Source organism: Patiria miniata, unplaced genomic scaffold, assembly GCF_015706575.1.
Source record: "Patiria miniata isolate m_02_andy unplaced genomic scaffold, ASM1570657v1 HiC_scaffold_20, whole genome shotgun sequence".
Taxonomy (NCBI): domain Eukaryota; kingdom Metazoa; phylum Echinodermata; class Asteroidea; order Valvatida; family Asterinidae; genus Patiria; species Patiria miniata.
Genome location: NW_024037059.1, coordinates 25,028,618 through 25,048,970, shown reverse-complemented (window position 1 = coordinate 25,048,970; position 20,353 = coordinate 25,028,618). Strand labels below are relative to the sequence as shown.

General features: G+C 40.2%; 1 protein-coding gene across 1 annotated transcript; it reads left to right on the top strand.

Moving 5' to 3' along the window:
- Nucleotides 1-337: 337 nt before the first annotated feature.
- LOC119727932 lies at nucleotides 338-18,617 on the top strand. Its single transcript, XM_038200011.1, has 6 exons — nucleotides 338-439; nucleotides 12,368-12,449; nucleotides 15,124-15,489; nucleotides 15,934-16,001; nucleotides 17,486-17,686; nucleotides 18,003-18,617. Exons 1-5 carry the CDS (start codon nucleotides 338-340, stop codon nucleotides 17,489-17,491), a joined length of 624 nt encoding a protein of 207 aa, XP_038055939.1. The 3' UTR covers nucleotides 17,492-17,686; nucleotides 18,003-18,617.
- Nucleotides 18,618-20,353: the final 1,736 nt, after the last annotated feature.

Sequence of the window (20,353 nt, the reverse complement as noted above, 5' to 3'; positions counted from 1 at the left end):
TGTTGCCCATTACTGGTAGGGCCTGGTGTCGCATAGGGCCTGGTTTCGACGAGTAACGGGCAACATCAGTTGCGACACCATGCCCTACCCCTGGGCGACACCATGCCCTACCAGGATAATTGGCAACAGCAGACCCCTGGGCAACACATTAAGGCCCGACCAGTAACTAGGCATCAGCCTGGTGTTACCCAGGGACCAGTTGTTGCCGGGCCTGGTGTTACCCAGGGGCATGCTGTTGCCCATTACTGGTAGGGCTTGGTGTCGCATATAGCTATAGGGGCCTAGTGTCGACCAGTAACGGGCAACAGCAGCCCCCCTGGTAGGGCCTGGCTCGCCCATGGGGCCTGGTCGAACAGTAACGGGCAACAACAGCGCGCCCCTGGGTAACACGTACCAGGCCAATGGGCAACAACAGGTTGGGCGACACCAGGCCCGACCAGTAATGGGCAACAGCAGGCCCCTGAGCGACTTAAGGCCCAACCATTGATGGGCACACGTGGTGACGTGTCACTATCGTATCATTCGCTAAGGCATGCGAAATAAAACCAATGAGATCCTAGTTATAGAATCCAATTAAATTTCACACCATACCATTTTTTTTTATTACATGCTCTGTTTAATAGTAGTCGACATTATGATGTTTCCGCTCTATGAATAATTATTCCTTTACCAACTGCAATGTGTTATTTGAAAGACTCACTTTGAAATAAACGTAATACAACTTGGCAATACGAGAACTTCAGTGAGTCAGACACAAGCTATTTTGTCAATTAGACGACGAATGATGAATCCTGCGTTTTCACGTATTTTGCTTCGTATTTAAAGAAGAACTTGTTGTGCTTTTCAACAATGTTTTTCTTCACTTTGTTCTTTCAATGAAACATCTGCAACCCTCCGAAGAGGCTTTAGTTTGGGTTGCTCTGTGCCTACGAGAAGGGAAGTATTGTCGAGCCAACAATAATTCCTTTTATACAACACCTGAATAAATCCTCATCATGTGATTGGTGGATCGTTGATCACATGTCTGAATTATTCGTCCCAACGCACGGCGCACGCGGCGCGCAGCGCACAGTGCAATGGAAGTTTTATTGCACAGTGAATTATGGTGGCTTTAAAGGGACATCGCACATATATATTGACGCCAATATTGACGCAAATATTCACAACATGGCCTCCATGTCGTCAATGTTGGCGTCAATATTTGCGACTTGGGTCCATGTCGTGAATATTGGCGTCAATATTGGCGCAAATATTTGCGACTTGGAGACTACGTCGTGAATATTTGCGTCAATATTGGCGTCAATATTTGTGACTTGGAGACCATGTCGTAAATATTGGCGTCAATATTGGCGTCAATATTTGCAACTTGAGTCCATGTCGTGAATATTGGCGTCAATATTGGCGTCAATATTTGCAACTTGGGTCCATGTCGTGAATATTGGCGTCAATATTGGCGTCAATATTTGCAACTTGGGTCCATGTCGTGAATATTGGCGTCAATATTGGCGTCAATATTTGCAACTTGGGTCCATGTCGTGAATATTGGCGTCAATATTGGCGTCAATATTTGCGACTTGGGTCCATGTCGTGAATATTGGCGTGAATATTGGTGTCAATATTTGCGACTTGGGTCCATGTCGTGAATATTGGCGTCAATATTGGCGCAAATATTAGCGACATGGAGGCCATGTCGTGAATATTGGCGTAAATATTGGCGTCAATATATATGTGCGATAAAAGCCACCATAGTGAATAGAACGTCCGTTGCACGGTGTCACTGCTGCTGTGGCACTGTTTTAAATAGAGATTGAATGTGATGGTTCTCAACCTGTTGAATAAATTGCATAAATTAAATATGATGAACTTGTCGAACTTTGAAGCAGTTTTTAACCTGAATAAATTAGCTATTCAAAGTCAACCAATCAGATGACAAGAATTTATTCAAGTGTTATACAAAACAAATAATGAATGTTTCACGTTCGTGCAATGGAAAGAATAATTTCATTCGGTGACAGAGGAAATGTTCCATTCCACTCGGCTTCGCCTCGTGGAATGGAACATTTCATCTGTCACCTCAAGTAATTATTCTTACCATTGCACTCACAAACATTGCAGGTACGCGATGGTACGCGATGTCGCGCACTGATCCGACGAATTCATAGATAAAGAATAAAACGACTAGATCGGCAGCGCGTCCACACGCGCCCATTCATTGTGCGATAAATCTCCGCCATTTTTGTTGTCTCTCCTGGACGTGCACTCAAATTAACGTAAAGTAATGGAGCTAAATGTATCTTTCCTCCAGCACGTGACCATAGAGTTATATTATAAAAACTAGAGCGCGCATTCACTATACCGCACGCACAATGCAGACGTGCCACCCTGTAGACCTCGCCGCCATTTTGTAAGTGGGCAAAAAATACTCGGATGTGCACACTTCAGGATTGACTGCAATGCGTATCTTGTTGTTTTACTGTTGGTTCCCCCCGACGATGCCTTGTTTTACCGTGCTGTTTTGCCTAACGTTATGTGTTGTGCGCATGTGCTTTGCTCACTTACAAAATGTCCTTGCCAGCACGGGGTCACGTGATGAGTGCACTCTCTAGTTTTTTTAATATAACTCTATGCACGTGACCTAGCTCAACGCGCGCGAAGCTGGAAATGCGCAACGAGTATTTACGCAATGCGCACACGCAATAGCGATGCATGGTGAACTGTGCGCGTAAACGGCGTTGCGCTCGTCACGTTTTCGCGCATTATTTGTATCTTTCCTCCAGCATGTGACCCTCTATCTATCCGGTTCGTTAGTAAAAACGTCATACACGCACGTGCACCACTGATTACTAGCGCCCATTGGCTGCAAACGCTCAAGCTGCGTTAACTCATGTTCCGGTTCCAATCGTGCAGAAAGTGCTGGAGGTGACGTCACACTAACGAACCGGATGGACGAATTATAGCAACCGCGCGCGCGCGTGTGCGTTGTCTCAACGCTTGCGCGCGCTTCGCCGAATAAAAAACGAACTAGTAACGCAAATTTCCAACGGTGCTTCTTAAGACGCACCGTTGGAAAGGCGTTCTTTCTTTGATTTTTTAAAAATGACAGCTTGCCAGAAAGAACAATTTCACAAGGAGTTTAGTCTTCTTACTATCTTTCAACCAAGTATGTTTTTAAGGGAATAACAGTGTGAGGATCCGGTCTTCACTGCGTGATAATGAGCAGCTTTGGGGGTGACCGCTGTTAATGTTCGTCTCGGTCCATTAACAGCGGTCACCCCCAAACCCGGTCATTATCACGCGCAGTGAAGACCGGATCCTTGCACTGTTATTCCCATAATAAATATCTTTTTAACGAAATAAACAGTTAAATGCTCCAATTTTGTGACTCTTCTGTCGACGATATTTCTAGACCTTATTTTGTTCATTTAGCTTACGGTGAAAAGCCAATATTACTATACCTAATACACTCTAAAAACAACTTAGTCAAAATATTGACTGGTTTTACTAGTTATTGAAAATTGACTAGGAATTTAGTTAAACATGCAAAGTTTCATACTATGACTAGAAAAAGTTGTTGGGTTCGACTCCAAATTCAGTTATTTGCATAACTATTTTTCCCAAGTCAATAATACTGACTGGACAAATCTAGTCAGATTGACTGATTTTCAGTTGCACCCAGCTGACCCTGAATGGCTAGTCACATTTAACTGGGTTCTAGTCAAATCTGACTAATGCTTTTTCAGAGTGTACAGTTCATGATCGAGAGCCGAACTCTCACTGGTCAATTCACCATCACGTGCCAGATGTTATTTTTGCTGTTTACCAAACGCTCGCGCGTGGATTCAAGCACAGGGTAAATACGCATTCTTAGTAGACTATCGCACGGGTTACCAATGCGACAGTCTACTACGCATGCGCTTTACAAAGCAATCGTGGAACTTCGCTCGTACCCCCCCCCCCCCCCCCCCCGCCCTGCAAACAGGACGCTGGGATACTCTGATGAATTCACGCTCTGATTGGTAGGATTTTGCGCGACCAGCGACCTGCGCGTCATCAAGGTCATGACTCTGCAAGGTTTGAAACGGCCGTTAAGACTGATTCATTACTCTTTTTATTCCAGTTTAGAGATGTTTTTTTCTCGTTGAAAAGCGTAATAATGTAGGAACTTCTGTAAAACTTATCTGTGTTGTAAATTTGCAATTCCCGTCACTCGCTCAGGCTCCATTTCGAATCAAGAACGGTCAGATTGCATTATGCGACGCTCTAAATTTTGTCCACATGGTCCGCAATGAAACAGAAATCACATCCGGTATGGAATGTGCGCAATCTTTGGGAAGTTTTCGGATAGTATTTGCGTACATTGTCTTACTGCGGTCTTGAACAGCTGCAGCCAGATGCTTTATACATAGCGTCACCGACACCACGAAGTAACACTCTACCGTGTTAAACCATATTTTTTTCGATTTTCAGTTTTTTCGATTTTTAAACATTATTCATCAAGGCCTACCATTGCACGATTTTTCAAGCTTCAAGAGCTTTACTTTAATAATTATGCTAAGTATCCATGGCAACTTTTGCGCAAAAGTGACAATTTTCGTTTTCACGAAGTAACACTCAAGTTCCATTTACCATTGCAATGCATGGCGCGCACTCTGCTCATAAGTGAGCAAAAACGTTTTCACGAAGTAACACTCTTCTTGTAATAAGTTGTATGAGCGCGCGCGCGCTGACCTGAAGTTGCACTTTCCTCGTGTTGAACACATTAAAGAGTGTAGGCCTACTTCGTGAAAACAAAAATTTACAGTTTCGCAGCCTTTTCGGTTTCACGAACTAACACTCATCTTTTTTCTCTTATTTCTTGTTTATTTAATACACAAACGGGTGAAAAACAGAAGATTTAATAAATTCAATTCATCAAGTGTCCACAACGAGTAACCCAACTGAAAATACTCTGTCGTTTTGACGCAAAGTGTTGTTTTAGAAGGCGTTCAACTTTAGTTGCCGTTTTTTTCGATTGCTAGTTTTTACTGGTATGTAGATGGGTGTTACTTCGTGGTGTCGGTGACTAAAGGTCATAGGCCCCTTCCTTCACAAGATTCTGTGAAGCTCATCAGAGCATCCCAGCGTCCTGTTTGCAGGGCGGGGGTACGAGCGAATCGTGAAACTGTCGCACGGGTGTAGTACGCACGCGCGAACATCGCCCAAACAAGCTACACACGAAGAGAGATGGCTAAGGTTGCACGGCGCGTTATTTTCCCGAGCTCAATGATGCCGAACTAGAGAATATTTATGGCAATAAAGATGCCTCCTAAGCAAATTGTACAAAGAATATATACAAAGAATATTGTACACAAACTACTGTATTTACATAAAAAAATTATGTTCTAGATCCCCCTCTGACCCGAAACGGTTTCTCCGTAGCAATTGGTTAAATTAAATTCATTTGGTATTAGCAACATTAACAACCAACTGTGCCTTAAAAAGTGATTCTTAATTTCTTCAAATTCTACAATCCCATGACATCGAAAATGACACATCACCCCTGAATACCCCCTCCTTCGCAAATTGGACCCCGGGTATACGTCACTGCCAACTGACGGACAAACAAACAGATTAACAGACGACCATAATACGCGGCTTGTCAAAATCCACTTTTCCACCAACAAGTGGATAAGAGTGGCCTTTACAGGGATTTGCCCGCCGGGAGAAATTATTTTTTCTAATAAATAGTATTTTAGAATGTGGTAAATGGAAGTAAACACTTTTGTTGTTTTCAGTGCAGACATTATGTGGTATTGTTGACAAGTTGATCAAATGGGAGCGTGTCATATTTACATAGCGGTATTGTGAAATGCTGGGAAAACCAATAAAGTTCGCAGATAATAATTGGACTTTGTACATTCGTCACTATTCTAGAGGAAAACACTCAAATCAAACACCCTCACTACAGATTCGGAGACAAAAAAAATGATGGCGATTTTTATATGTTTATAGAATTAAACCAGGTACGAGGGATGACAAATAGTTTTTAGAATTACGTTTCTGTAGTTTTTGCTCATCCCCTTTCCCTTATCATTTGCTTCGACCGGTTTTTGAAACTAAAAAGCTAGAAAGAAATAGGTAAAGAACACCCAAGTTCCAGCCCTCCCGTACTTCAATTTGCGAGCGATCAATACACCTTGGAATTTCCTAGTTTTTGAGTAAAATCCATATTTCGTGATACCTTGTGGAGAGAAGTTGCTCTGTGGAGACGTATACACTCTTTTGTTCCATATGGTGCACATGTCTCCACAGGGTACCGTGTACCAGATCACTTCTGTGCATACAAGTGTGACGTCAAGATGACGTCAAGGTTATAAGGTTAGCAAGCGATTTTAGTTCTAAAAGTGACCGTATTGTTTCAATCCTAACATATTCATACTAAGTAGTCTGATAGGCCATGCATGTATGACCATTTCATGTAGTGTATGTGAAGTCGCTTGACCTTTACCTCCGGGGTTAACGGTAGGGCAACGTAAGGTGAATGACGTCATCATGACGTCATTACATATTAAATTACAAGCGATTTAAGGTCATCATACGTTCAACTATATCATACTTTCTCCTGAACTGAATTTATTACCGGGTTTATTTTTAGTGAGGTGGTAGATATTGTCTATGGCAATATTTCTGATTCCCGAGCACAAAAACGTTACGTCCGGTATTTCATATTTTCATATTTCCAGAAGTTCTCTTTACTTTATGTTGCACAACCTGCATAAACTAAATCAGTATTAATAATGCTCAATTTAAACTGATGACGTGATCAGACCGGGAAAGAACGTGAAAATAAAATGTGACTTTAAATCCATCGATCCCTAAATGCATTTGCTCAAATCAATAAATGCTTACAAGCCAAAACAAGTTTTAATTTCTTACTTTTCCGGTTTGTTTTGCATAAAGATATTTACAACTGAGTTACAAAATAATAAATATAATGGTTCAGCAACCCATCACCCTGCGTTACTTTGTTACAAAGACAAATATCTCTAGTTTTCATTCAAATTCTATTTCTGTTTTCCCCCTTTTTTATTCAGCGCTGAAGTCAGCCGCAGCGAATGAGTGAAGACGTAGTCCCAAAGGAGGATGGTTAATCATGTGGGAGAGACTTTAGGTTCATTGCATCCGGTCGCTCATTGACATTTTTTTCTGAAATTCATAGAAATCATTTAAGTGTTAATGATGCCAACGATTTATTGTCTAACTTAGAAGAAAATAATTATGCTAGTAAATGTCTTGCATGGGTATGAAAAGATGAAATGATTCTCCTTTTGATCATTTACTGGAATACAAGATACCCTTAATTAATGTCTAGTATAATTACTTATCCGAGTTTATACCTCTGGTTCTTTTCAGAACCATTCTCTTAGTTGAGAAATTATTCGCACATGGTGTTTCCGCAAACCTTCCAATATTTAGTATCTCCACCATGCAAAGCCTCAAATCTTACTTATCCGTGCATATTATGCGCACGTTGACAACCTCATAAATTCATTAGAAAAACCTTTATTTTCAAACTGATAAAGATGGTATTCATTGTAAGCTGCATTCGGATAATAAACACGTTAATATCCATCTAAAATTATTGGTCCATATTTCTTCAGGATTATTGACCTTGCCCTCATTGTGTGAACATTGCTCCTGATTAATCGATTGCAGGGAGACTTAAAAATTGGGTAAAATACTTATATACAAACACCATGGAATCTGTCGGAGGTGATCCTATTTCTGTACACCGACGAGACGACTGTCCCAGTGATGCCTCGAGCAACCAACGGACATTGACGTAACTGTAACGGGAGGGAGGAGAATGGGGCATGCCCCGCTCCAGATCCCCCACTTTGTATGACCCTGCTCAGAAAGTAGAAAAGGCAAGAATGAGCTTTTCTCTTCTTTAAAAAACACCGAATACTTCCATTAAAAGAGCTATCACCAAAATTATCCCTCCCCAAAATGGGACATCTGTATACTGAACAGACCAACCGACAAACATTATTTTGAGACCTCAGAAATTTGCCCTTCACCAAGCAGAGGATAGAAGGAGTCTTTTAACGAAACGGGGAAAATTATTATGATAATGTGTTCTTTTTATCCTACTTATATATGTGGGAGATCCACTGTACTGTATCTTTAGACTTGTTTAACCTGGTTATAAAGAGTGAGATGTAATTGTTCTTTGTGAATGACCACCATCACCACCACCAAAAAAAACCCTTTTTGTTTGAACCAATGTTTATAACCGGTGTTTAATAATGGATCGTTCGAGGGCGACTGATCCTCAAAGCAGGGAAATTGTGGGGAATTAGCGAAAACCATTGAGGCGCTCCATACTAATTTTGTTATTCTATGCGTTCCATATTTCTTCAGCCTCACGAAATGTATGCATTTGCCACAAAATGTTCGACTTGAAATCAAGTCTGTAATGAGTGGTTTTAATCGCGTCCGCCGCGCGCGACTGCCAAGCTCTGTGCCGGGGGTACGACATACCACATGCTGTCGTAGTAGCGGGGACGCTACGTACATTTTCGACCCCATGCGTGTGCGATCCCATGCGTTTACTGGTATGGACTGACCATGCCGCGCGGTGCACGTGTATGTACATGTATATGTACATGTACATCGTACTGTACATGTACATGTACATGTACTGTACATGACTTTTGCATGACTGGTTGTAGCGCTCACGTTGCGTGAACGGCGGTGGCATGGCCGGTATGCAGATTCTGGCGCTGATGACGGACATAAACCACTATAGTCTAACGACTTGCCATCAAGTCTAACAAAATGTATGTACATGTACATTTGGGACGCGCACGCAAAAAAACACAGCTACCACGTTTAGGCCAAAAAAAAAAGTCTCCGGTTTCTGGTATGCGCGCGCGTCGCCGTAGCCATGCGCGTCGGCAAAATGAAAAGTTTTTTTTCAATAAAAGATGATGTCTCAAAACCGCCAAACTCACTGGTTTGACTGGAACTCTGCTGCTGCACAATTTTAACGTGTTTTTAGGTGGGGTTATGGTCGAGAATAAGCTTTATGTGGCCTCTCTGGACTCCCAATCCCATATAGGCATATTTGTACTAAGTTTAGTCGGGCACCATTTGCAGTCAACAGCCGACATTTGAAGCAAAAAAAATCAGGTAAAAAAAAAAAAAGCCGCGTTGCCGCACCACTTTTGGGGCAAGCTCCATACCAGAAATCGGAGACTTTTTTTTTTGGCCTTATAGTCAGTTCGACTATTCTGCAGACCGCAATGTAGGCCTTTTCTTATTGTCGGGCTGCATGCACGTTTCAGGCCTTTTTGATGAGCCTGGATCACTGGGTTTGAACTGAGCTGTGCTGTAATCCAATCAAGAAATATCCTTTTTTGAACCCGGATACTGGGGGTTCTTAATTTTACTGCATCGCCACTAAACAATAAAGAACGAAGAAATTTTGGAGATAGAATCTTTGTCATCCGTGTTTTGATTAACCGGCGAGGCCTGCCGACGAGGCGACCCTTTGAGTGTGTGGATTCACCGCTACATATACTTTGTTTAATCAGTGGAGATTTGTTGACGTAATTTATGTTGACAAATGTTGGTGCTTCCGGAGTCAATATTTACATGTCGGAGTACTTTTTATAGCGATGCTGTGAAATCAAGGGGAAAACCGCCATGTATCAGGTTTACTCGGAACCAAACTAACTTGGACCCACGCCAACTCACTCAGACCCACGCCAACTCGCCAACCATGCCAACATGGCTGGACCAATCAATATGCATACCTGTCCACTATTGATTTCACTAAGGCCTTTGATCTTGTGAATCATAATGTGGTTATTAAAAAACTAATCGACCTTGGAGTTAGAAAATCCATTATCCCCATCATCTGTGATTTCCTTACCGGTCGTACTCAAAATACAAAACTTAACAACCATATCTCTGCTTTGAAATTCATTTCTTGCGGCGTTCCTCAGGGAACTAAATTGGGTCCTATCCTTTTTCTCATTCTTGTTATGATGCTGTGATAGGAAGTCACAGACGATGGAAATATGTGGATGATCTAACTCTTGGGGAGACCGTAAAGTGTGGCGAGCAGCCATCACTGCAAACTCATCCTGATGATCTGTCCCAGTGGTGCATAATAAATGATGTTCTGCCCAAACCTGCCAAATGTAACATAATGAAAATTAATTTTTTGAAGCGTGAAATACCAAACCACATCTTCACTCTCAACTCGGTTGCTCTAAGTCAAACAACTCACATGAAACTCTTGGGGATCATTATTCTAAATGACCTCAAATGGGAAAGTCATATAACTGATATTGTGTCTAGGGCTTCACGTAGACTTTATACCTAATTGTCTATTAAAAAAAAAAATACGATGCTCCCTTGACCGACTTGGTTTCTGTGTACATATGATATATAAGACCTGTTCTAGAGTACGCTTGTCAGGTCTGGCACAGCTCCATTAGCAAGTACTTATCTCACAGAATAGAGTGTGTTCAAAAACGTGCCTGCCGAATCATTCTTGGTTATCAACGTTATGATTGTTACTCTAAGGCCCTATAACTATTAAATGTATGCCTTCATTAGAATCTAGAAGAGATCATATATTTTTAAGTTTTGGTTCCAAGCTCATGAACTCTCACAGGTATAGGAGTATGCTGCCTCCTCAGAAATCAAATTGTACGGGAAGAAAACTTAGAGACAGTACCTCCTCTACTCTAATCATTCCTCGTTGTAGAACCGAGAGATACAAAAATTCGACCATACCAGCACTGTCCAGAATTTTGTAACCATAGGAGAACAGATTCCTTTTTCAAATAACCTCCACGTTTGTATACAATTTTTACATGCATGTATGTTTTTGCAAATTGTACAACAACAGCAACAACAGCAACAACAGCAACAACAGCAAAACAGCAACAACAGCAACAGCAGCAACAGCAGCAACAGCAGCAGCAGCAGCAGCAGCAGCAGCAGCAGCAGCAGCAGCAGCAGCAGCAGCAGCAGCAGCAGCAGCAGCAGCACCAACCGCTTGACTCTGTCGAAGCTAGCAAATGGGCGACACATATGAAGCCCTCGCTACAGAAGAAGACTTCCATTTTTCAAAATCATGGCTAGGAGGAATAATTAAGGAGGAATAATTAAGGAGACTAACCATCGTGGCTAAGAGGTTTTTTTTAGAAGGAATAATTGAGGAGACTGACCATTCTTGCTAGGAGGATATTTTACAGAATGGATAATTCATCACGTGGGAGAGACTTTAGTTTCATTGCATCAGGGGCTGATGGACATTTCTGAAATTAACAAATTATTTAATGTAAACTAGTGTCATATGTATTTAAATTGTCCAGTCAGCAACAGTACGATTCAAAGTAATTTGCAAACAATAACAGTAAAGTAGTAAGTGTATCAGTTCTTGTTTTTTTTTTTTTTTATAGTATTACCCGATTTCCTGTACCAGTCACGTTTATTTATAGACACGTTTCTCTCAGTCTCGAGCACTTCAAATGATCTAGACTGAGATATGTTTTACTTAAAACTATGTGATTTGTTATTGACTGTGTGGATTCGGGAATTTTCTCCAAATGCTGTATGGAGTGGACCCTGCCCTCACAATCGATCGATGTTTACGATCCATAGAATGGTTATCCCCAGTGGAACAATCAAACAATAGTTCCAATACTAAGAAGAGGAATAAACAGGTCCAAAGCGCAGTTCAGTGGCTGGGGTGTACGAATGGGGGGGGGGGGGTGTATAAATTGCTGAGGATGGCGCTCAGTGGATTAGTAACAAAACAATTATTGCTCCGTTTTCATCTTAAGTGGGGTTAGGGAACCAGACTACAGGAACATGATTGTTTTCTTGATTTTCCCAGCATCTACAAACACAAACTTCAAACAAGTCTGTGTAACAATATTTGTTGTAAAATACTTACCACCCAAATCCCTCCATTTCTGAAAATTACAGCAAAAGCAAATGTTGTATATTCTTTTTACAATCTTGAACACAAGTACAGCACTTGAGTATAGCACTTGCCTTCAGGTTCCCCCTCGAAAAAGTGTGTGCACCCCGAGGTGCCCCCTCAGAAGTTCAACCCTATTTACGCCACTGATCGAGCTTGGCATTAAACCAACAACAACCTCTCTCGGATCGTTCCCATAGGCCATCCAGGGGGCCTGGGCGGCCAATGGGAACGGAGTACGTTATTATTGGATCTCTCAACTATACTGCGCACGGAATGAGTGTAATCACAGCTATAGTGGACGTACATAGGTCTAGTGAGCAAACCACACAATTTACATTCACCTATAAAAGGCGGTTACCAGCGCCCATTGGATTATAGTCTCCAACATCAAACTTGTCAAATTTTAGAACACCTGTTTTAAAAGGGATCGACGCTGTGCCAACTATTCTACTTCACATCGGTAAGCAGGACTACAATCGTTTTCTAATTATACTTTTCATGTTCAATACAGTATGCTAATTAGTGGATGCGTTATTTCATGTCGGAAAAGTCTGGTTTCCTGACCTGACAATTTTCCCCGCCGCCCAAAGGTCTAAATTGTAGGTCAGTCGGCGGTATTTTTATTTGCAGCACACATCGTCAATAGATCATGATTATTCAGCTAGTTCGATGTTTATTCATAAGACAATAATGCTGACGTCACACCAATACTGTCACTCAGTCATGCATGTACATTAAAGCATTTCAAGGAACCGCTTTCGTGGAGCTGCCACAGTGGATGGTGGAGTGAATTATGGATCGCAAGATCTGTGGTTCCAGCCCATGCTCATATTCATGAAATATTTCTTGTTGGTTGGGATAGGTTTAATTGAAGGGAAACACTACGAGAACCTAAGTGTCTTCCATCCAGATAGCGTGATAAATACTCATGTTAGGGTGCGTGATGTGATTGGTTAAATACGATGTATGCTGCAGGAAAAAAAAAGACGCGGTCAGGCAGCCTCCGCCGCTAAAAATAAACATGACGACAAGTTGACGGCCCTTTTTCAAAGCACGGCTTCGTTTGCGAATTCGCTTTTTCATTTTTAGCTTTAATGTTCCAATCAAATATTTCAAAAACATTACTTGTTTCATAATATGTCGTACAGTTTGATATTTTTGTAAGAAAACATTGGCGAAGGTTGACCTGTAATCGTAGAAGTAAGGGACCCAAATATCATCTTAGCAGGCGAAACCAAAAATGAGACAACGCTGAAATTTGGAAAATCCCGGTTACCGTCGCCAGATTCAAATAGGCCTATACAACAAAGCTCGCCCCTCGTATGGTAGTGCATAATATTGATGCACAAAATGGTCATTGAATTTTAGGTTTCTTGGTACAATTAGTAAATAATAATTATCAACTTAGGTTCAAAATTTTTAATAAGCAAGGTAGTTAAATAAAACCTATTTTATACCTAGAAATACCCGGGCGCTAATCTAAGATTTCGACGAAATACATTCGGCAAACTTCGGTCATTTTTGAAAAAAAAAAGGCATTCTTCCCGTTTTATTCACGTGCGCTATATATATTTTGTATAGGTACTAGCGGCTACCTGACCTAAGATTCATCAGAAATAGTCAGAATATTTAAGTCTGGGAACCATACTAATGTCGGAAATTAGTCAAAGCTAAAGAAAGGCTTTTCAAACGGACAAAATATAAAATAAACTTTAAACAGAAAAAACAAAAGGCATTGAACAAAACCTTACCCCTACGTTATCCCTGGCAGTATTATCTAAATGGATTTCAATAAAGCATCGAAAGTAATATATTATTTACACAATCGTGTTCATAGTAAAGATTTGAAAGTAAAAAATCCCTTCATGTTCCACAATGGCTTAGCTTAATAGCTTTACTGCAAATTTGACATTTGTAATAAGTTCTGAGGGAAAAACAATTATAAACAATATAGATTTTTACAAAAAATTGACTTCAATGAAGTTAATTTGATGTTTGTTATTTTTGCTTCCATTATAGAATGATGAGGCGAGTCGGAATGCTGTGGCTATCATTATCATTATGTTGTAAGCAGTCAAAAGTGTATATCTTTTGCAGACTTATAATGTAATCGGGATGCATCCATTGTAAATGTACACTCTTTAATTTCAATCTTATTACCAAATTGCAGGTTAATTGATTGTTAAGGTCCTGAACTGGTTTGGGGGTTGGACGAGAAATTCCGACAGTGATAGGATGCATAGACCCCTTGCTCTTCAAAAAGTGCATTTTTTTCTCCAAACAAATTTTAATTTGTGCACAAATAACCCGCCCCACGAGAGCCGAATTGTCGTCTAGAAGCCAGTAATTCGAATTTTGTGCAGAAATAATTTAATAGCTAATGGATTTTTGGTCAATGTCTGATTCAAAAGTGGATAACTAGAAACTCGAAAATAGCACGGGAAATGCATCTTTAAAGGGCAAATGAACTGTATTTTTTTTAATGCAATCCTTGAAAAGGCACCTTTGTGTCCCATTTAACCTCATTTTTTATTTTTTATTTTGCCGTTTTCAAGAGTATCTTGGTGCCTTTTTGGTTTTTGTGTTAATGAATATATCCATTTTTATGATCAAAAGTGTGATGTCATTTCAGGCAGAACCCTCAATATTGCAATTACTTTATGTACAAAAAGTTGTAAGAAGTTTGGCTATTTGGCTGTCGTAAACTTTCTTTTCTTTAGTGATTCGTTGTTGTGCCGGGTTATGGTAGAAAGCGAATGAGCAATTTGTTTCTCACAAATGTTTTCAATGAGTTAATTTTGATTTTCACAATTTCAAAAGAAAACACGCCCAAGTTGTCTGGAAACGCATGGGAATTTTTTTTCGTTGAAAGAATTGCACTTTCCAATGTGGTAACCAAAAAGGGATGTCCATTTTTAGTTTTTATATGGGTTTCATATTAAGAGGATAAGAAAGTAACATAAAATATGTTTCCAAGCAATATTCACTTCACGGGGCCATTAAATAAAACCAGTTGTGAATGATGGGCCTACCGTTCGGGAACTCCTAACTACATCGTCCATTGAAACACGCTTAGCAAAAAAAAAGAGAGCAATATGATAATTAATAAAATTAGATATCATTTCTTGTTCCAGGTCTTGTTCAATATTGTGTATCAGACGGATTCGTCCACGCGCACACTGATGGAACCGTGTTCTTGGAACGAGGCCATCGTGGGATTGTACCGTGTCCTCTCGTCAAATCTCACCAAATCCCGCCACGTGACGTCGACGCGATGTACTGGCACTATGACACCATCAGCGGGACATCCCTGCTCATCTCGTACTTCTTGGGAAGAGTGGCTCCCCAAAACGGGATCCCAGAGGGCGTCTATGATATCGACAATGAGTTCAATCTCATCATTGAGAACGTCAACGCCTCCAATGAGGGAACCTACTACTTTCAGTTGAAACCGCATTTGAAAATGATAGAAGAGGGAAAGGTCGAAGTTCGAGATAAAGGTGAGTCCATTTCGTGATTTTAATCCCGTTATAGTTAAAATTAACTACAACAAAACAACATAATAATGTATAATTATAATTGGGGACATTTTGTACTCAAGCTTTGATTATCTAGTAGATTTTCATGACGAAATTTCATGGAGCTTCTAAACAGCACATTTTACGTAAGAAGAGGTGTTAAGCAAAAATCAAAAGGAGAACCAGTCACAAGCAATACACTCCCATGGAATATTGGCTGGTAACCTGTTTTGCTAAGAACATATTTCCTGCGTTCCGCCTAGCAACTCTAGCTCTATATGACATTGACCCCAGGTCTATAACATAAATGATATTCGGTTCCCGAATTTTGTTCTGTCTTACGGAGTCTCGGACACATTTCCCCTTATCGACTAATGCCAGTCTCTAGCTTTATGTTTTGTTGGCAACTCGTCATTCCACCAACAGTTTCCCCAAGTCGTCCATATCCTACCGTCATCGGCTGCAATCAAGACCACGATGCAGACATGTGCGAGGTGAGATTAAGACACGACAGTGTGGTGCATAACCTGACCTGCGTCATGGATCAGGTCAAACCTGCCGTGGAGTTGAGGTGGCTCCGTGCCAGTCCACATGGATACACAGTGCTGGATGCTTTCAAAATAATCATGCCTGTTATTGTACCGGCTCACACGGGTAACTACGAAAGCCCGTTAATGCCAACTTTTTTTTTTTTGAATTTTGTGTGTGTGTGTGTGTGTGTGCATTTTTTTGTTTTGTTTTGGAATTTTGTTTTGGATTTTTTTAAAAACTTTTTTGGGGGGAATTTTTCTTTTGACACTTTACGAAACGAAGGTTTGGTACGCGGGCATTGCCGTACTTCATGTCCATAAGGTACAAGAACGATTTCAGGCCATAGCGGAAGTGCCGTTTCTTGGTCCATGGTTTCATAAAGGCCGCGCAGTCTATTTTGAGTAACTTTTGGATTTTTTTTTTGGGACTTTTTTTGGGGGGGGGGGAATTTTTAAAAAAAAAATTTTTGATTTTTTTTTTTTTTTGTAATTTTTTTTTTTAATGTTTTTTTTTTTGGAATTTTTTTTACCTACCTGCCGTCAGCGGCGCCTTTCCCCTGAGTAGTCTGGTTCCCAGACCGAAAGATTCTGACTATTCCTGATGAATCTGGAACCAGACTACTCAGGGGAAGGACGCCGCTGACGGCAGGTAGGTAAAAAGAAAAAAAAATTCCAAAAAAGAAAAGAAAAAATACAAACACAATTTTTTTCAAAAGTTACTCAAAATAGACTGCGCGGCCTTTATGAAACCATGGACCAAGAAACGGCACTTCCGCTATGGCCTGAAATCGTTCTTGTACATTATGGACATGAAGTACGGCAATGCTCGCGTACCAAACCTTCGTTTCGTAAAGTGTCAAAAGAAAAAAAAAACAATTCCCCCCAAAAGAAAACAATTTCAAAAAAACCCAAACCCCCCCCCCAAAAAAAAAACCTCCCCCAACCCCCCCCCCCCAAAAAAAAATGTTGGCACTAACGGGCTTTCGTAGGGAACAACTTTGAAAAAAGCTTACCTTTACTGGTCAAACAGACCCCTTGAAAACACATATGGTTAACTTTTTTTAAGTGCTAGTGTCCAAATTAGTTCACCGTAACTTAACTCTGTCCTATTGTAAAACGAGAGTTATTAATTGTTGTCAAACTATCGGATGAAACATAGTATTTGTGCTGGTTCCAGAAGAAGACCAGCCTTTAATTGAGTGACTGACTCACCGGCTGACTGACATGCTGACTCACTTGGGGCAGTGCTATTGTATAGGATATTCCCGCAAAGGCATGGAATAGGCTAAATCCTAGATACACGAAAAGACTTCGTGTAAGTATAAGAGTGAATGAGTAATTCTTAATCAATTACATATAATTTTGTGCGCTCTCGGACCAACTTTACTAGACTTGCCTCGTCTCGTTTTAACCGAATCTGCCTGTACTTGTTTTCCCTACTCAATCAGGCTTGACGTATATAACTTCAGCATCAATCCAAGTTCCTTCAGGAGACGATGATGCGGAATACGTGTGCGAGGCAGTGGGTGTTGCTGTGGGAAACAGAACTCACACGAGGGTACGCCTTACCAAAACGGCAACTGATGGCACACCGGCAATTTATGTCACAATAGCAACTCGTGACATGACGGCAACTCATGAAAATACTGGTAGGTTCTGCATCCTCTCTGGGGACTCGGACGATTTAGTGTGGAAATCGCTCTAACTTCAGGTTGAAAAAAAAAACGTGGGGGAAAATCCTGTAGAAACTAAAGTGAACATGCTTTCTCGATTGAGTAAATGTCACTAGAAATTATATTTTTACTAGTTCAAGCCGTTGGAATCCAGTCCAAGTGAAAAGAGGGAAAAGGAAGGTGAAAGTAGTGAAATACGTACGGTGGTCGCGAGTGAGATGCGGAATAAGCGAAATGGTTGAAACACATGTGTGCAACAATTAAATCATGTGTCTTATATTTAACTTCAAAGGCACAACGGAGGCTGACAAAGTACTAACGAATGACCACGATCCAATCCAGACAAGTGTCGGCGTGAATGTGTCATTGGTGATGTCTTCAGTCTCGCTCATGTGTAGTCTTGTCATCATTCCATACATGGTAAATATTCATTTGTTCCGTGCTCATTTGTGTGAGTTTGACAGAAACATCCAAAACTTAACAACAAAAACAGATATTAGAATAATAGACTACAGGTAAAAGAACATAATTCAGGTTGTATTTTAAAGAAAAATTGTAATCCAAAAATAACGGGCTTGCTAATGTGTAAAAGTTATGAACTTGAACGCTGTCAAAGTGGCTCCATCTGGGTAGTTCATCAGCTTTTTATTGATGTCTTATTTGCATCTCTTTAGTCATGGATGACACGAGCACCATTGATTTCAAAACAAAGACAAATTGAACTCTGTTTCCAGAGTTTGCCGAATAAGTGGTAAGTTAAAGCTCACAGTGGACAGTGCGTTAAAAGATGCATGTGCAGGTGGTGGTAAATAAAATGATAAATAGTACTGTTGCCCATGAAAGATTTACCATTTTAGGGGAAGGGATCAGGAGAGGCGATTTTTTGCCAACAGTTGGAGAAACCATCAGCAGCATGTGAAATTTATGAAGCGAGGGAGGGGCTTGACTTTCATGCCGGAAGGGGTACTATAAATGGTGATTAATCAAATTGTACAGTATTGTTATTATTACCCTAAATTTTGAGTCAGTGAAGATTTTTCTAATTGAGAAAGACGTTAAAACTGCCGGCGATGACCTGACGGGGTTTGTGGTGGGCGCATGTTTTTTATGCTTTAAAGGAAGCGATTTTTTTTCTGATGTGAGATATTCATTTACCATTTTCTTGTCTCTGGGCGGGGTGCATACCTATGTTCCCCAAAACCGATGTTCCCCGAAATCCTTACCATCTAAGCCTTACCCTAGCCCTAACCATATCCCTAACCATAACCATAATCCTAAGGACTTCGGGGAACATCGGTATCCGGGAAAAATAGGTATTGGGGAACATTGGGTAGACCCCCTCTGGACGATCCACTGCTTATCCTATTCTGTGAATGAGCTTTTTAGCTGCAGTGTATCATGTTTGTCATTAATGCAGGTGCATCTAAAGAAGGAACTCAATGGACGCATTCGTACATCGAAGATGGAGTCTAACATGTGATTGAAAACTACTTCCAGCGATTGCCATGCTTCTCAAAATTGTTAGAAAGGTTAGTTGCAAAGCGTCTTGAAAAATTTATTGCTAAATTTAACATACTGTCACAATCTCAGTATGGCTTCAGGGCCAAATATTAAACTGAACTTGCCTTGATTGATTTAGTTGATAAAATAACATCTAGTCTGGACAAACGTGAACATACAATTGGTATTTTTTTGGATCTTTCTAAGGCATTTGATACCATAAATCATGATATTCTAATTAATAAACTACAAACATATGGTGTCAGAGGTACTGCACTCGAGTGGTTTAAAGATTACTTGAGAAATAGGAAACAATTTGTTGTCTGGCAAAATAAAAAGTACAATTACAAACCAATCTCATGTGGTGTACCTCAGGGCTCAATCCTAGGACCTATCTTATTTCTTATTTATATTAATGATATTTGTAATTCTACTCGACTTCTGACGTTCATCTTATTTGCAGATGATACAAATATATTTTACAGTAGTAAACATTTGAATGATGCTGTTGACATAATGAACAATGAGCTAACTAATGTATTTGAGTGGTTTGTATGTAATACATTATCTTTGAATTTTAAGAAAACACATACGATGGGCCCCTCCTTTGGAATAAAATTCGATCTCTCTGCCCAATGACCTCAATTAGAGCATGTAAATTGTATTATAAAAAAACTACTTCTCACTACGGCTAATATCAATGGTGATTAAGAGCAAAATTATTACTTTATTGCCAATTTAAATTATTAACAACACATGTAAAGCCAAGGATGGTAAATTTACTTCAAGTAACTTATTCTTTTTTTAAGTTTTGCATGAGCTCGTGAATTTAATGAAATCACATATTATTGATATATCCTATGATTATTCATGAATTGTATAACTACATGTATTCTTTGTGAAGGGGGCAGACCTAGTACAAGCTTCGGCTTCTTGTCTGGCCTCCCCATACTATTATTTCAAAGTTTCGTTAAAATGTTTACCTGATGTATATTATTCAACTTAATTACCTTATAGTATGGAAATAAACCTGAAACCTGAAACCTGAACCTAATGATTCACATCATGTGAAGTCATTAATAATGAATTCATTATCTGGAGTGTCAATTGAACAGGGTGAGTTAAAAAAAGCGAAACCCAAAT